The sequence below is a fragment of the Pseudophryne corroboree genome, chromosome 3 (assembly GCF_028390025.1).
Source record: "Pseudophryne corroboree isolate aPseCor3 chromosome 3, aPseCor3.hap2, whole genome shotgun sequence".
NCBI classification, from domain to species: domain Eukaryota; kingdom Metazoa; phylum Chordata; class Amphibia; order Anura; family Myobatrachidae; genus Pseudophryne; species Pseudophryne corroboree.
In genome coordinates this window covers 346,800,351-346,818,508 of record NC_086446.1, presented here as the reverse complement: position 1 = coordinate 346,818,508, position 18,158 = coordinate 346,800,351, and the positions used below count along the sequence as shown (strand labels likewise).

General features: G+C 43.7%; 1 protein-coding gene across 1 annotated transcript; it reads left to right on the top strand.

Annotated features, from left to right (window-relative positions):
- The first annotated feature begins 1,242 nt into the window (after nucleotides 1-1,242).
- On the top strand, nucleotides 1,243-7,249 carry ARL5C (ADP ribosylation factor like GTPase 5C). The gene is made up of 6 exons (XM_063959711.1): nucleotides 1,243-1,428; nucleotides 2,788-2,848; nucleotides 3,369-3,516; nucleotides 4,288-4,371; nucleotides 4,483-4,634; nucleotides 6,142-7,249. The coding sequence occupies exons 1-6, from the start codon at nucleotides 1,383-1,385 to the stop codon at nucleotides 6,188-6,190; spliced, it is 540 nt and encodes a 179-aa protein (XP_063815781.1). The 5' UTR covers nucleotides 1,243-1,382; the 3' UTR covers nucleotides 6,191-7,249.
- Nucleotides 7,250-18,158: the final 10,909 nt, after the last annotated feature.

The window sequence follows — 18,158 nt, the reverse complement described above, 5'->3', positions numbered from 1 at the left end:
CCAGAAGCAAGCAGCACCTGTCTACAAGTCTGCACCTGCAGCATCACTGTAAGGCTGCATCCCATACCCAACCCCACTTAAATAGGGTGTGGTTCATTAAATCGACAGTGTCTAGGTCGACAATGTTTAGGTCGACCACTATAGGTCGACAGTCACTAGGTCGACATGGATGGAAGGTCGACAGGGTTTCTAGGTCGACATGTGCTAGGTCGACAGGTCTAAAGGTCGACACGAGGAATTTTTTTTTGGTGTCGTTTTCTTCGTAGAGTGACCGGGATCCCAAATTAGTGCACCGCGTCCCCTCGCATGGCTCGCTTCGCTCGCCATGCTTCGGGCATGGTGCCTTCGCTCCGCTACCGCTTCGCTCGGCACACTTTACCGTTCCAATCGTAGTCCACGTGGATCGTTAAGTATGAAAAAATAAAAAAAATAAAAAATTTTTTTTGAAAAACTCATATCGACCTTTAGACCTGTCAACCTAGCACATGTCGACCTAGAAACCCTGTCGACCTTCCATCCATGTCGACCCAGTGACTGTCGACCTATAGTGGTCGACCTAAACATTGTCAACCTAGACACTGTCGATCTTCAGACCGGATCCCCTTAAATATTCCCACCAGACCCCATGTACAGTATATATAAAAAAGTGACATTAGCCTCGATAACCTATATGATTCCCAACATGCTGGCTAGCATGTATACATAAAGTATAGACGGCACTCAAGGACTTTTAAAGTGAAAGTGTATTGTGAGCAAAGTCACAACATTTTGTGACTTTGTTTATAAAATACATTATCACTTTAAAAGTCCTTGAGTTTTGTCCCTTTTCTCTGTATATGTAATGATGCAAATCATCCCAGCCCATCTAGTGGCCACTTGCATCTCCCCACTGGGAGGTGTGTGTGGGGATTCCAGGTTAGGGAGAGCTAAACTGAAGCTTTGCCTAGGGTGCAGGGAGATCTTGCACCGGCCCTGACCCCGAGTCCCATACCCCTGAAGTTGGGTACACCTAAATGCTACTAGAAAGGCCGGATTGGCCTGAGGCCACGCGCAATAGAAACTGATAATGGCACAGTGACAGTACATACTGATGACTAGGGAGGAAGTCACCCGCCTCCTCCTTCGCCTGCGTGACGTCACCGATAGCGCGGCCGCTTTCTCCTAGTTCTCGGCCACGCCCCTTTCTCTAACCCAGTCACCGACGTCACCGGGGACTCCACTGGGACGCACGGCGGGGCGGGGCTTTCGTGACGTCATTGCGATTTAAATGCAGCTTGAGAGCCGCTGTTGCAAGTCAGTGTTATTCTTCTTTTGTCGTCCGCTCTCTGGGAGTCCACTACTACGCCTATGTGGCCGTCCTACCCCGTCACCTATACATAACAATGGGGCAGCTCTTCACCAAACTCATGAGCATTTTCGGCAACAAGGGTAAGTGGGGAATGCCCGCATCCTTCATATGCGGCGAGCCAGGGGGGATCCCAGCACAGGTCGGGAGTTGTGAGTGCGGCCCGGGGGCCAGTCCTAGCTGTCACCCCCCATCCCATGTATTATGGCCTATGTGGGGCAGTGATGTGACCCTATGTAGACAATACACACTACGCTTATATGTTGCTGAGTTCTTGTTGTACCGATCCGATTTATATAATCGCGACAGTTGTGCTGACCTATATGACATGGAACCAGCCCCCGACCGGACTAATGACCCCTCAGCTGTGAGACCTGTCCCTGCAGGCTTTGTCCCCTGCCCCTTCCGTTCTCCTTTTGTGAGCCCCTGTCTGCGCCTTGCCCCCTCCCGGTGTGCACCCTGGCCTCCCCCTCTCTCTCCGCCCGCAGGCTATTCTCCCTGCGCAGCTGGGTGTGAATAAGCGGCTGCAGGGACCCTGATGTTTTTATCCTCCCATGGCCGGGGAGGGGAGGGGGGAGCAGGGGGGTACTGGAGACTTTTCTTCTGCTGTTAGCAAGTTTCTCCCCCAGCCCCGGCTGCTCTCTGCGCTCACACATAGCTAGCATTCCTCTCTCTCCACATCTGTCTGGCTTCTTATAGTACAGGGGAGGAGGAGGGGAGCTGCGCTTGTAAGTCGTCCATACACATTTGATGAGTAAATATAACTCTGTATTCTGCTGAGTGTATTTCTGTCCCTGGATGTACTAATCTTTGAAAAGTGATAAAGTGGAGAGAGATAAAGTACCATCCAATCAGCTTCCTAACTATGGAACTCACTTCCCCGCACAGTGCGAGAGGCCCCAACTATAGAATCCTTCAAAAGTAGGCTCAAGACTTTCCTGTTTACTCAAGCATTTCCATAATGTCCCTTTTAGTATCTTCATGCTTCTGTATTTTATGAAAATGTACTTCATTATTTTCTGTACTATATTATGCTATGTATCTGTTAAGCTCCTTGAGTCCTATTGGAGAAAGAGCGCTATATAAATAAAATTATTATTATTATTGCCATGTTACAGGCTGTGTTTAAAACATGATAGGAGGTGATTGGCTGGTACTTTGTCTCTCTCCACTTTATCACTTTGTCAGGCTTGGTACATCTGGCCAAGGTGTTATTCCAGTTGAACTGTATGCTGTATGGGAAATGCCATATCATCACTTTCTTCACTTAGAACATGACAACAAGCTCACAGCTGGCACTAGATGTGTGGTGTAAAGTCTCCACTTCACAGAGATACCTGAATAACGGTTTCCAGTTTTCACTTGTACTGCTGCTGCTCTGTTGCGTATTGCAGTGCTACAGAGAATGAGAATAACCTCCTCTCAATGGCTTTTTTCCACAGAACACAAGGTAATCATTGTTGGACTGGACAATGCTGGGAAGACCACCATCCTGTATCAGTTGTGAGTATTCACACCCCACCCCCAGCAAATGGTTTGGGGCCATAGAGGAAGTGACAGACACTCGCTTAGTTACCATATAACTATTGACAGTGTATTACAAAAAAGTGCTTAATGGTGACCATCACTCCTACTCTGGAAGGGGCTGGGGGGAATAAGGGGGGACGGGGGCATTTTAAAGTTGCTGGGCTTTGTCCCTCCTAAAACATATAACAAATGTGACAGCAGTGGGTTATAGGCATCTGTACATGATGGAAGTGATGTCTGGAAAAGCTGTCCCATGCCATGCCTTATCTGAGTATGCAGATGTTCCAGGCAGCAACAGAAGTGGTTATTGGCCTAGATAAAATTAACCTCACCAGATTTAAACTAGGGAAACGCCATAGATGCACAGAAGAAAAGATCTATTAAAGATGGTTTAGTAGAATGTATTTTATCAAGGATAAAGTGTTGTTTTTGTTTTGTTTTGTCTCTCAAATTCTTAATCTGTTAAGATTCTATAACATAAGTTTGTCTTCCACAGTCTTATGAATGAGGTGGTTCACACCGCACCAACGATTGGCAGCAATGTTGAGGAAATTGTCCTGCGGAACACTCACTTCCTGATGTGGGACATAGGAGGTCAGGAGACTCTAAGAGCCACATGGAACAGTTACTACTCCAACACAGAGGTAAGGTTTCACCGCTGCGACAAGACACCATGATGCTACTACACCATGCCTGGCAAGACAAACGGCTTTTTTCTTTTTCTAACTCCCATCTTACTAGACAATGACCATGATGTTATGAATACACATCCTATACTAGGACAACGAGATGCATTCTTTAGGTCAACGGGGACATCAACAATGCCACAGTCGGTAGCACGATGTCCACACCATGATGTCAACAAGGTTAAAATGCTACTTAAAGCATTTTAACAGTGTAGGCAGTCAAACGTGAAACGGCAAGTTTAAAGTTATGCCGCTGACAATGTTAAAATGCTTTAAGTAGCATTTAACCTTGCTGACATTGTGGTGCTGACATAGTGCTGCCGACAGTAGCATTGTGTAAACTGTCGCTGTTAACTTGTTGTATGTATACCGGGACGTCTGTGTCTTGTAGTTGTGTGGCTGTACCTTGAATTAAAGCGAAAGTAAAACCATGCATCTTTATCAAATACAGTGTAGTACAGAGCGCCACTATCAAGTTCTTCTTTTAGCAGCAGAGAGTGACTGATGAATGGGCAGACTTGCTTCGCTTAAATGGGAATTGTAAATTCATACATACCTATAGTCCATAAGGTGTTACAGCAATGTAAATGTATTTGCTTTTTTGACCTACATCCAGTTCCATCAGTGCATGGCCTTAAAGATGTAGGAAGAGATTCAACTGTCTGCAGTAATGTGGGGGTGGTGAACAATGTATGCATAATAATACAGTATATATTCCTTCTTTTTCAGTTTGTAATTCTGGTGATCGATAGCACTGATCGAGAACGGCTGCCAGAGACACGGGACGAGCTGTATAAGATGTTGGCACACGAGGTAAGTTATCCTCTCAACAATGTGTGTGTGGCCTTGATGTCCACTGGTTTGTTGGGTTGTATTTAGCTAATCTAGATATCTAGCAATACTCATCTAGTGCTCTTCTTACAGGATCTACAAAATGCAGCAGTTTTAATCTTTGCCAACAAGCAAGATGTAAAGGACTCCATGACTGCTTCAGAGATTTCTGCTTTGCTGGCACTTAGTGCCATAAAAGACAGAGCCTGGCACATTCAGGGTTGCTGTGCTCTCACTGGAGAAGGGTAAGTTGTCATGCTACCACATTAAGCCCACACATAGGGTTCTATTCATGTATCAGTGAAAAGTGTGGTGAAGTTGCCCATGGCAACCAATCAGCATTGAAGTAACCGTTTTATAATTTGCATACTATATAATTGTACAGAGCAGCTGATCGGTTGCCATGGGCAATTTCTCCACTCCTATCACTGCTTCATGAGTAGACCCCATAGTCACCTCACTCAGCATTTTATACAGTATCTTTTGCTCTTATACAATGCCTGATGCGAGATATAGGATGCTCTCCTCTACTGCTAATCACATGCATTCTATGCTGGTTTCTGTGGACTGGCCACTCTAGTAGGCTCCACCTATTAGAAGTAGTAAATTCAGTGTTCCATATTTTTATACTGTCACCATTTCTTTCTAGGCGTAGTCTCTGCAGAAATGTACATTCAATATATTCATTCTATTATATCACTATCTTGTTAATACTATACTTTTTATGCCAGTTTTGGTTTGTGCTATAATCTGAAGTTTACGACTTTGCTTCCACTTGTAGTATATTTCCCAGTGTGCTACAGTTTGTGCTGCTTGATTAAATATCAGACTGATGTCCACCACAACCCATCATTTAAATAAAATGGCCAAACATGTTGGTGACATCACGGTTTCTTGTGAGAACACCCTGTATATCACACTGAATCAGGTTCGGATTTGGCAGGTACCTGGTTGGCATTCATGCAGACTAATTTTGATAAACAGTATTAATAGCGTAAGACAGTATTAAGTGTTTGTATAAGACCACACCTTCTAAATGCTAAAAAATGGTAATAAACAATACTATGGAGTTTAATAGTAAGATAAACACAGATCTTCATAAAGAAGAATCTTGATGTGAGTTAAATGCCCTCAACCTATGCGCAAATTAAAGTGTGCAGAGATTGCCTAAATTAGGCCCAAATTGTTGCATTTAATTTTTAAGAATTCTCCATCAACATTGAACAGAGTCCATTTAGTCAGTATTCCACAACTTTTGCTAAACAAATGGCCCAAAAAAACAAAAATCCTTGCTTGCTTGAGAACAAACTTTAATAAAAACCTTTTGTTTAGTGAATATCCGTTAATCAGGTTATTGTTTTAGATGGTCCTTTTGCACGTTGGACTAATGTATGGGGGGGGTGGTTGAAATAGGAATGAACTTGTCCAGGCTGTAACCTCTCCTGTAATGTGTTTAAAACAAGTCTGCAGCACTGTTAGCTGGACCGGAAACCTGTGCCCCAACGCTGGGTATTTCCTTTATGGCTTCTCCCTGATTTTGCCTAGTTTTAATTTGTTTATCATTGTGATTTTTGTCACTTATACACAAATGGAAGAGAGTCTCTAACTAAAAAAAACCCTTTATACTGTTTTGTGTGTTTTTGTTGTCCCCCCCTCCTGATTTACATGGTGTCTCTTACCAAAAACAAAACTGCTTCCCATTCAAGTTTTTGCTCTTTAAATGAAGTATTCTTTTATCCTGTTTCCCTACAGGTTACATGCTGGTCTGGACTGGTTGAAGTCTCGAGTCACTGCTAACTGACTGTGCTGGACCTTCTATTATGTGTGTGCTGGACACTTGCATACTTTTATACATATCACTTCTTTTTTATATGGTCTTTCTTATATTCAGCAAGAACTGATGAAGTTATGGACTAAACTAAATGAGCTGTGGGTGGCTCTGGAAAGCATGCTGCTGAACGCATCCCGCTGAGGGTGCATGAAATGGTCTGTCATTTGCAAGACTTCCAAGTGGATTTCATTTCATGATTTCATGCTGTGATCTTGATCTATATGACCGGACAGAAGAATCTATTTTTTTTTTAGGGTCACCGTATTTAATCTGTGAACTCTGTGTTGAAGCCATGCATCTTGTTACATCACCTCTAACTTGGGAAAGTTATGCAGCTCACAGTGTTATGGCTGCTTTCAGCGCTGAACGTTGTCATTTTGTCACATGTATAGTTTTGTAATTCCAGTATTTCTACCTCAGCTTTTTCTTACAGTGTTTTGGTTTCATTGCGCAGTCTGCTACAAAGAGGAAGAGACCTTTTTAATGTGGGTCATATGAGAGCACCCACAGCTGTGGTGTGTGTGTGTGTGTGTGTGTGTTTTTTTTTTTTTTTTTGGTTTTTTTTTTTTTGTTTTTTTTTGCAACTCAACAGGGAAAGATAGTTTAAGACATATTTTTAACCCTTTCATGTGACAAATTTTTATCTTTACCTTTCTTTGGTTAAGGTCGGTAATGCAGCCTTAAGCAGCGCAGACCACTTAGAGAGGGAAGTTAAATTGCACTTTAGCAAAACTGTGTATATATATATATATTCCCCCATTTAAAGGTTATTTATATTTTTGAAATGTCTGCTTGAAAAAGCGTTTTTATATATATCTTTGTATTAACCCAATATGCAGATTACAGCTCAGAGAGTCTGTGGCTAGAGTAAGTTCAATGGTATGAAGATGTTTCATTGGTGCTATAAACCTCTGTGAGGGGTAACTGTGTACATAGTATTAACCCTTTCTCTGCCTGCTTGTGCAGGGTGCTGGCATTGTCTGTACATCAGGCCTCAGTCTGGGAACATTAAACTATTCTTACACCATCTGCCTCTTGTTCTGGGGGACGTGTTTTTATGTGTGAGCCAGATGGACATAATCTGTGCATAGGTCGAGGGCATTGCCCTTTGTTCTAGTGTGATAGAACATTTCATAACAAGGTAACTCAGGGTCACATAACAGGGTTGGTGGTGTCTAGGAAATATGATACATAAGGAAACTTTTTGTCTTCCAGCACGTCACGAGAGTAACAACATTTTGTTATGGAAAGCAAAGATATACGCTGGCTGACAATTCTAAATGCAGATTTTTCTACTTTAAAATATCACTCCCAAAAAACCTAAAAACAAACATAGCAAAACTCAAAGACATACAATCTATATTCTGACAATCACTGTAATGGGCATAGATGCATAGTTACCAATAAAGGGTTCTGCAGCTGTGTAAGGATATAGGATTATTGATTTAAAAGATTTATCCAAAACCCATTTCAAGGTCATAAAGTAATTTTCTATGAAATGCAAACTTAAAGTATCTCCAATTTTAAGTGATGTAAGGTATTGGATTATAACCAGTGGGCACATTATTTACTCATTGTTCCTTAAATGAGCAAACACATTCAAATGTAAATAAAGTGCTAATAATCCTGGAAATTATGGATAGTAATTATTTAAAACAACTTGACTGTGTCGCCAAGAAGTTGAAATAGTATGCATGCAAAATGCAACACTGATAGGATAAAACAAAATAAACATGAATAGTCTCACGCTGTTCAGCACCTAATGGACATTCCACTGTGTTAGCCTATTTAAGGAACAAATGAGTAAAAAATTGGGCTACTATTTTTGATCCAGTAGTGGAAACCAAATTTACCCCTTTATGCTAATGTGCATTTCTGTAGTGCTAAAGTGAGGGGCTGTGTAGCTCCAGGCAGAAAACTGGCCTGCCCACTGTTTTTCTGTCCACAGCAACAATCCTCATTATCATTAGTATGGTCAGTTCCCTTCTCCATATGCAGGCCTCAGAATAGCATCTGATTTATACTTAGGGATCTGTGCCCTAAGATGTTTTCTTCATTCCAGTAGATGAACTGCATGAAACTGGTGGAATATATATATATATATACACTGCTCAAAAAAATAAAGGGAACACTAAAATAACACATCCTGGATCTGAATGAATGAAATATTCTTATTAAATACTTTGTTCTTTACATAGTTGAATGTGCTGACAACAAAATCACACACAAATTATCAATGGAAATCAAATTTATTAACCCATGGAGGTCTGGATTTGGAGTCACACTCAAAATTAAAGTGGAAAAACACACTACAGGCTGATCCAACTTTGATGTAATGTCCTTAAAACAAGTCAAAATGAGGCTCGGTAGTGTGTGTGGCCTCCACGTGCCTGTATGACCTCCCTACAACGCCTGGGCATACTCCTGATGAGGTGGCGGATGGTCTCCTGAGGGATCTCCTCCCAGACCTAGACTAAAGCATCCGCCAACTTCTGGACAGTCTGTTGGTGGATGGAGCGAGACATGATGTCCCAGATGTGCTCAATTGGATTCAGGTCCGGGGAACGGGCGGGCCAGTCCATAGCATCAATGCCTTCGTCTTGCTGGAACTGCTGACACACTCCAGCCACATGAGGTCTAGCATTGTCTTGCATTAGGAGGAACCCAGGGCCAACCACACCAGCATATGGTCTCACAAGGGGTCTGAGGATCTCATCTCGGTACCTAATGGCAGTCAGGCTACCTCTGGCGAGCACATGGAGGGCTGTGCGGCCCCCCAAAGAAATGCCACCCCACACCATTACTGACCCACTGCCAAACCGGTCATGCTGGAGGATGTTGTAGGCAGCAGAACGTTCTCCTTGGCGTCTCCAGACTCTGTCACGTCTGTCACATGTGCTCAGTGAGAACCTGCTTTCATTTGTGAAGAGCACAGGGTGCCAGTGGCGAATTTGCTAATCTTGGTGTTCTCTGGCAAATGCCAAACGTCCTGCACGGTTTTGGGCTGTAAGCACAAACCCCACCTGTGGACGTCGGGCCCTCATACCACCCTCATGGAGTCTGTTTCCGATCGTTTGAGTAGACACATGCACATTTGTGGCTTGCTGGAGGTCATTTTGCTTGGCTCTGGCAGTGCTCCTCCTGTTCCTCCTTGCACAAAGGTGGAGGTAGCGGTCCTGCTGCTGGGTTGTTGCCCTCCTACGGCCTCCTCCATGTCTCCTGATGTACTGGCCTGTCTCCTGGTAGCGCCTCCATGCTCTGGACACTACGCTGACAGACACAGCAAACCTTCTTGCCACAGCTCGCATTGATGTGCCATCCTGGATGAGCTGCACTACCTGAGCCACTTGTGTGGGTTGTAGACTCCGTCTCATTCTACAACTAGAGTGAAAGCACCGCCAGCTTTCAAAAGTGACCAAAACATCAGCCAGAAAGCATAGGAGCTGAGAAGTGGTCTGTGGTCACCACCTGCAGAACAACTCCTTTATTGGGGGTGTCTTGCTAATTGCCTATAATTTCCACCTGTTGTCTATTCCATTTGCACAACAGCATGTGAAATTGATTGTCAGTCAGTGTTGCTTCCTAAGTGGACAGTTTGATTTCACAGAAGTGTGATTGACTTGGAGTTACATTGTGTTGTTTAAGTGTTCCCTTTATTTTTTTGAGCAGTGTATGTGTATATATATATATATATATATATATATACATATATATATATATATATATATATATATATATTTGCAAAACAGTCGGCACTCTCAGACTCTTAAAGACACCTTGCTCCGTGCCAGTTCAAAAGATCATTGTAGAAGTCCAGGAAAGAACGGCACTGGAGACAGTCATATGCAGTGAGAAAAATGTATTGACAGGCTACAGCTGTTTCAGGGCTACTGCCCTTTCCTCAGGCCATATACATAGAAAGACAAACATACATAGAACACTTACCCAGCTAAATACCCCCTGGAGCACACACGCCGCCGCATCTCGTCCACGCCGTCCTGCTTCCGGGTGTGAAGCCGCCAGGTCATTTCCGCCCCGCACGTAGCCTGTCGCCATGGTAACCCGGCGCTTGCTGGTCACTCAGGCGCAGCTACTCAGACACGGACAACCACAGATCGCCCCCCCTCGTAGTCAGGTGCTGGATAGTAGCAGACTGCACGGGTGCCCCCTAAGTTAAAAAATACATACAAAAACAATTAAACCAAAGTGAAAAGAAAACAGAAAAAAATTACATTGTATACGTGGCACTTTCTAAGATTTAAAAATCCAATAATACAAAAATCACATTGATGTTGGCTGATCCACATAAAACACTAGAACACCCCTCACACCCATCACCCAGGGAGCACTCTGGGTGGTGGTGAGAAATAATGCAATGACTCAGGGACACCCCCGGGTCGTGAAAGGATTAAAAAATCAAAGGGTTAATGCATCACAGAAGGCATAGGGAACACTAAAGGACCCCCCCATAGAAACATGTTTTAAATAAATACGTTCCAATTAACTTTTTCATTGAGGCCCCGTGGCCAAAAGGTATCCAACCTCATGATCCATCGGGTCTCTTTCTCCAATAGGATTTTGGCCCTATCTCCACCACTCAGTGTTGGTGGAACATGTTCTATGCCAAAATATTTTAAAGAATTGATGGTATGCTGAGCTGATAAAAAATGTCGGGCCACCGGTTGATCTGTGGAGATCCTATTGACATTACGTGAACAAGTATTATACTTGCTGACCCAAGGTATTTTCTTGAGATTTTTATCTTTGTCTGTCTTAATCAGTAACTTCTTTCTATCCATGTTCAAAACTTTGTTCTTAATACCAAGCAACTGATCACGGTCATATCCACGCTCCTGGAATTTATCTACAAGAGAATCTAACTGAAGAACTGCAGCAGTCCGACTGCTGTTAATTCTCCAGATTCTTAACATTTGAGAGTAGGGTAGACCCAACTTCAAACTCACTGGATGACAACTATTATAATGGATTAGGGTGTTCCTGTCGGTGGGTTTAGAATAAACAGTTGTACATAGCTCTCCATCATTCAATGTAATCAATACGTCCAAAAATGATAATGACATTTGGCTCATAGTCACCGTGAATTTTACCACTGAATCAGAATAATTGTGTTTCTCAATGTAGTCCATCAGCTCGTCCTTACTGCCTGTCCATATCATCAACAAATCGTCGATGAACCGTGTATAAAAAATAATTTTGCCAGCTATATTTGAATCATCAAAAAATATTTGCTTTTCAGTTTTAAACATATACAGGTTAGCGAGTGCCAGAGCCACTGATGACCCCATCGCACACCCGCTAACCTGCAAATAATAATTGTTGTCAAAAAGAAAATAATTCATACTTAATATCAACTTCAATAACTTACAGACCACAATTCGCTGTTCAGTGGCAAGATCACTGTGTGTTTCTAAATACTCCTTTACTGCTAATATCCCGTCATTATGCGGAATGACGGTATATAAACTAACTACATCCATAGACACCAACCATGCACCATGCGGAATCCGCTTTACTTTATCTAATTTGTTAAGTCACATGGTGGTGTCCAGCAGAAAGTGTTCTTGACTTTGCACAATGGGTTGGAGAATGGAATCCAGATAAATCGCTATAGGTTGTAATAAAGAGTCTCTGGCGGACACAATTGGACGTCCCGGAGGGGGTGTTAGCCCCTTGTGAACCTTCGGTAAGGTATATAAGAGTGGAGTCTTAGGAAAATCTGGAAGTAGTAATGGAAAAATGTCCTCATTGATAAGGTCCACCTCTAAGGCTTCTAACAGGACCTTTTTCAGTTCTACTTTGAACTGAGCAGTCGGATCTTGCGTTAATATTCTATATACATCCTTATCCCCCAACTGCCGCAAAATTTCTTTCTTATAGTCTTCTCGATCCTGAAGCACCACACCTCCACCTTTATCAGCGGCTCATATTATCAGATTGGTGTTTTGAGAAAGAGTTCTTGATGCAGTCCTTTCAGACTGACTTAAATTGGGATGCGTTTTGTAATTTTTGACACATTCCCCTACCTTCTCGTCTAACAATCGCAAGAATGTTTTGATGGTAGCACTGTTAGACAATGGTTCAAAATTGGATGCTTTTTTCAGTGCTTGAAGTTTTGGAGGTATATTTTTGGTTTCACTTTTGTCCATTGATGGTGGATGTTTCATGAAAAATTCTTTCAATTTTAACTGTCGTATCAAACGGTGTTTTTCCATTTGCCATTGTACCTTATCAAACCCTGTAGAGGGCACAAAGGACAGACCTTTTGACAAGAGGCTTTTTTCACTGGCAGTGAGCTCATAAGACGAGAGATTATAAATCTCTTGCTCTTGTTGGTGGGTGGTTTCTTGGCGACCGATTGATCTCTGATTTTGTCCACCCCTCCTGTTATATCTTCTGTGCTTCCTCGTGCCTGCATCCTGGTTAATCGTCCTAAAGGGACGGCAGTTACAGCTTTATTTTTGTTCTTGTTCTTATTGATGACCTTACGACGGGCACCACCTGTTTCTGAGCCACTGCTGTCGACTGGAGTGTCCCATGATGACTCCGTGTCTAATGTTGATTTAGGATGATTGCCACGTCTGAAAAAGGGCCTTCTCCTTTGCTCAACTTGGCGACCACCCGTTAGCCACTGGTATACCTGGTGGTTTTCATAGTCTGGCTCCACCTTCCGCAGTTTCTCCCTTTTAAATTTTATAAGGTCACGTTTATATGTGGCTATTTGGGACGCCAATTTGTTCACCCAATCCGTTTCTGTGTCAGCCTGCAAATTGCACATGTGTGACTTCTCAAAAGCTGTGATTTTATCCTTCAGAATGGTAGATTCCTTTCTTGTTTGCTCAATGACTAATAATATTAAATCAAATGAGCATTTATTTAGGATGGCGATCCATCGTTTACAAAAAAACGGGATAATTGCGGCCAATGGTGGGACAATTACGCAGACTCAGTCCTCTGGGGATTCTTTTACTCCTAAAATAATCACTGAGGGAGACCCCATGAAGGTGGTAATCCACTTCCTTCCTTTTGAGTCTTAACCGCGGTATACAGTTTCAAGTGGTATATTTTCAATTTGATCTAGCATTTGTTCATTGAGCAAAATGACTTCCGCCTCTGATTCTGAATAGCTAAACATTTCTTCCATAGGAAATAGAAATGGGTTAAGTGCAATATCATCCTGACAAGATTCAGCCATCTTGATGGCCTAAGAAAATCGCAATCACCCCAGGAAAAACAAACAACCACTTGTCAAAACTTTCCAAGCACTAAAAATATATGATTACTTACTAGGAAAGAGATTAATGGCAGCGATCCGTCTAAGAATACCTAAAGTGCTAGTGCAAAGAAATAATTTTCCATCTGAAAAAAAGGGGGGGGGGGGCTTATTCTCATTTGACTAATTGATTGTAGGATCTGATGTTTTATGGACAGTCTTAATCCAGTCAATTTGCTTAAAACATGAAGATTTCCATACAGACACACACATTAAAACACCACGTGTTTAAAAAGTCCAGTGCAATATGCAAGGCTGAACATGATGAAGCAGCTGAATATTCAAACAAAAAACAGCATGGGTGCCTTGACAAGATACAGGTGGTGAGCCTGTTTCCAATGTAAAAGAACAATGTGTCCGGCACTCCTGTGATGATGGTTACCTTCACCCGGTGCCCTCGCAAATAACAGGATGCAGGCAGGCGACGGCGCGGCACTCAAGGCTTGAGGAAGAAAACAACAGGCGACAACCACGTCTGCAACAACGTTTCAATCTTAATAGATTTTCATCAGGTTACAATTAGTGATGAGCGAGTTCGGTTCCTCGGAAACCGAACCCCCTCGAACTTCACCCATTTTACACGGGTCCGAGGCATACTCGGATTCTCCCGTATGGCTCGGTTAACACGAGCGCGCCCGAACGTCATCATCCCGCTGTCGGATTCTCGCGAGATTCGGATTCTATATAAGGAGCAGCGCGTCGCCGCCATTTTCACTCGTGCATTGGAAATGTTAGGGAGAGGACGTGGCTGGCGTCCTCTCCGTTTATTAATGTTGCTGCAAATATTTGTGCTTATTGCTTAATTGTGGGGACTGGGGAGCAGCTGTATTATATAGGAGGAGTACAGTGCAGAGTTTTGCTGATCAGTGACCACCAGTTTTATCCGTTCTCTGCCTGAAAAACGCTCCATATCTGTGCTCAGTGTGCTGCATATATCTGTGCTCACACTGCTTTATTGTGGGGACTGGGGACCAGCAGTATTATATAGGAGGAGTACAGTGCAGAGTTTTACTGACCAGTGACCACCAGTATACGTTGTCTGCCTGAAAAACGCTCCATATCTGTGCTCAGTGTGCTGCATATATCTGTGCTCACACTGCTTTATTGTGGGGACTGGGGACCACCAGTATATTATATAAGAGGAGTATAGTGCAGAGTTTTGCTGACCAGTGACCACCAGTATTATACGTTCTCTCCTCTGCCTGAAAAACGCTCCATATCTGTGCTCAGTGTGCTGCATATATCTGTGCTCACACTGCTTTATTGTGGGGACTGGGGACCACCAGTATATTATATAAGAGGAGTATAGTGCAGAGTTTTGCTGACCAGTGACCACCAGTATACATTGTCTGCCTGAAAAACGCTCCATATCTGTGCTCAGTGTGCTGCATATATCTGTGCTCACACTGCTTTATTGTGGGGACTGGGGACCACCAGTATATTATATAGGAGGAGTACAGTGCAGAGTTTTGCTGACCAGTGACCACCAGTATATATAGCAGTACGGTACGGAAGGCCACTGCTCTACCTACCTCTGTGTCGTCAAGTATACTATCCATCTAGATTCTATACCTGTGGTGCATTTTAGTTTTGCAGTTTGCTGACAGTGACCACCAGTATATATAGCAGTACGGTACGGAAGGCCAATGCTCTACCTACCTCTGTGTCGTCAAGTATACTATCCATCTAGATTCTATACCTGTGGTGCATTTTAGTTTTGCAGTTTGCTGACAGTGACCACCAGTATATGTAGCAGTACGGTACGGAAGGCCACTGCTCTACCTACCTCTGTGTCGTCAAGTATACTATCCATCTAGATTCTATACCTGTGGTGCATTTTAGTTTTGCAGTTTGCTGACAGTGACCACCAGTATATGTAGCAGTACGGTACGGAAGGCCACTGCTCTACCTACCTCTGTGTCGTCAAGTATACTATCCATCTAGATTCTATACCTGTGGTGCATTTTAGTTTTGCAGTTTGCTGACAGTGACCACCAGTATATATAGCAGTACGGTACGGAAGGCCAATGCTCTACCTACCTCTGTGTCGTCAAGTATACTATCCATCTACATTCTATACCTGTGGTGCATTTTAGTTTTGCAGTTTGCTGACAGTGACCACCAGTATATGTAGCAGTACGGTACGGAAGGCCACTGCTCTACCTACCTCTGTGTCGTCAAGTATACTATCCATCTAGATTCTATACCTGTGGTGCATTTTAGTTTTGCAGTTTGCTGACAGTGACCACCAGTATATATAGCAGTACAGTACGGAAGGCCACTGCTCTACCTACCTCTGTGTCGTCAAGTATACTATCCATCCATACCTGTGGTGCATTTCAGTTGTGCGCAGTATATATAGTAGTAGGCCATTGCTATTGATACTGGCATATAATTCCACACATTAAAAAATGGAGAACAAAAATGTGGAGGTTAAAATAGGGAAAGATCAAGATCCACTTCCACCTCGTGCTGAAGCTGCTGCCACTAGTCATGGCCGAGACGATGAAATGCCATCAACGTCGTCTGCCAAGGCCGATGCCCAATGTCATAGTAGAGAGCATGTAAAATCCAAAAAACAAAAGTTCAGTAAAATGACCCAAAAATCAAAATTGAAAGCGTCTGATGAGAAGCGTAAATTTGCCAATATGCTATTTACGACACGGAGTGGCAAGGAACGGCTGAGGCCCTGGCCTATGTTCATGGCTAGTGGTTCAGATTCACATGAGGATGGAAGCACTCATCCTCTCGCTAGAAAAATGAAAAGACTTAAGCTGGCAAAAGCACAGCAAAGAACTGTGCGTTCTTCTAAATCACAAATCCCCAAGGAGAGTCCAATTGTGTCGGTTGCGATGCCTGACCTTCCCAACATTGGACGGGAAGAGCTTGCGCCTTCCACCATTTGCACGCCCCCTGCAAGTGCTGGAAGGAGCACCCGCAGTCCAGTTCCTGATAGTCAAATTGAAGATGTCACTGTTGAAGTACACCAGGATGAGGATACGGGTGTTGCTGGCGCTGGGGAGGAAATTGACAAGGAAGATTCTGATGGTGAGGTGGTTTGTTTAAGTCAGGCACCCAGGGAGACACCTGTTGTCCGTGGGACGAATATGGCCATTGACATGCCTGGTCAAAATACAAAAAAAATCACCTCTTCGGTGTGGAATTATTTCAACACAAATGCGGACAACAGGTGTTAAGCCATGTGTTGCCTTTGTCAAGCTGTAATAAGTAGGGGTAAGGACGTTAACCACCTAGGAACATCCTCCCTTATACGTCACCTGGACCGCATTCATTAGAAGTCAGTGACAAGTTCAAAAACTTTGGATGACAGCGGTAGCAGTCCACTGACCACTAAATCCCTTCCTCTTGTAACCAAGCTCCTGCAAACCACACCACCAACTCCCTCAGTGTCAATTTCCACCTTACACAGGAAAGCCAATAATCCTGCAGGCCATGTCACTGGCAAGTCTGACGAGTCCTCTCCTGCCTGGGATTCCTCCGATGCATCCTTGAGTGTAACGCCTACTGCTGTTGGCGCTGCTGTTGTTGCTGCTGGGAGTCGATCGTCATCCCAGAGGGGAAGTCGGAAGACCACTTGTACTACTTCCAGTAAGCAATTGACTGTCCAACAGTCCTTTGCGAGGAAGATGAAATATCACAGCAGTCATCCTGCTGCAAAGTGGATAACTCAGGTCTTGTCAGCCTGGGTGGTGAGAAACGTGTGTCCGGTATACACCGTTAATTCACAGGCAACTAGAGACTTGATTGAGGTACTGTGTCCCCGGTACCAAATACCATCTAGGTTCCATTTCTCTAGGCAGGCGATACCGAAAATGAACACAGACGTCAGAAAAAGACTCACCAGTGTCCTAAAAAATGCAGTTGTACCCAATGTCCACTTAACCACGGACATGTGGACAAGTGGAGCAGGGCACACTCAGGACTATATGACTGTGACAGCCCACTCGGTAGATGTATTGCCTCCCGCAGCAAGAACAGCAGCCGCGGCACCAGTAGCAGCATCTCGCAAACGCCAACTCGTTCCTAGGCAGGCTACGCTTTGTATCACCGCTTTCCATAAGAGGCACACAGCTAACAACCTCTTACGGAAACGGAGGAACATCATCGCAGAATGGCTTACCCCAATTGGACTCTCCTGGGGATTTGTGACATCGGACAACGCCACCAATATTGTGCGTGCATTACATCTGGGCAAATTCCAGCACATCCCATGTTTTGCACATACATTGAATTTGGTGGTGTAGAATTATTTAAAAAACGACAGGGGCGTGCAAGAGATGCTGTCGGTGGCCCGAAGAATTGCGGGCCACTTTCGGCATTCAGCCACCGTGTGCCGAAGACTGGAGCACCAGCAAACAGTCCTGAACCTGCCCTGCCATCATCTGAAGCAAGAGGTGGTAACGAGGTGGAATTCAACCATCTATATGCTTCAGAGGATGGAGGAGCAGCAAAAGGCCATTCAAGCCTATACATCTGGCCACGATATAGGCAAAGGAGGGGGAATGCACCTGACTCAAGCGCAGTGGAGAATGATTTCAACGTTGTGCAAGGTTCTTCAACCCTTTGAAATTGCCACACGTGAAGTCAGTTCAGACACTGCAAGCCTGAGTCAGGTCATTCCCCTCA

Excerpts from the sequence above, each read along its gene's own strand:
- ARL5C (XM_063959711.1), top strand. The coding sequence starts at position 1,383 with ATGGGGCAGCTCTTCACCAAACTCATGAGCATTTTCGGCAACAAGG. Across the intron at positions 3,517-4,287 it reads GTTACTACTCCAACACAGAG|TTTGTAATTCTGGTGATCGA; the intron begins GTAAGGTTTCAC and ends CTTCTTTTTCAG. Across the intron at positions 4,635-6,141 it reads TGTGCTCTCACTGGAGAAGG|GTTACATGCTGGTCTGGACT; the intron begins GTAAGTTGTCAT and ends GTTTCCCTACAG.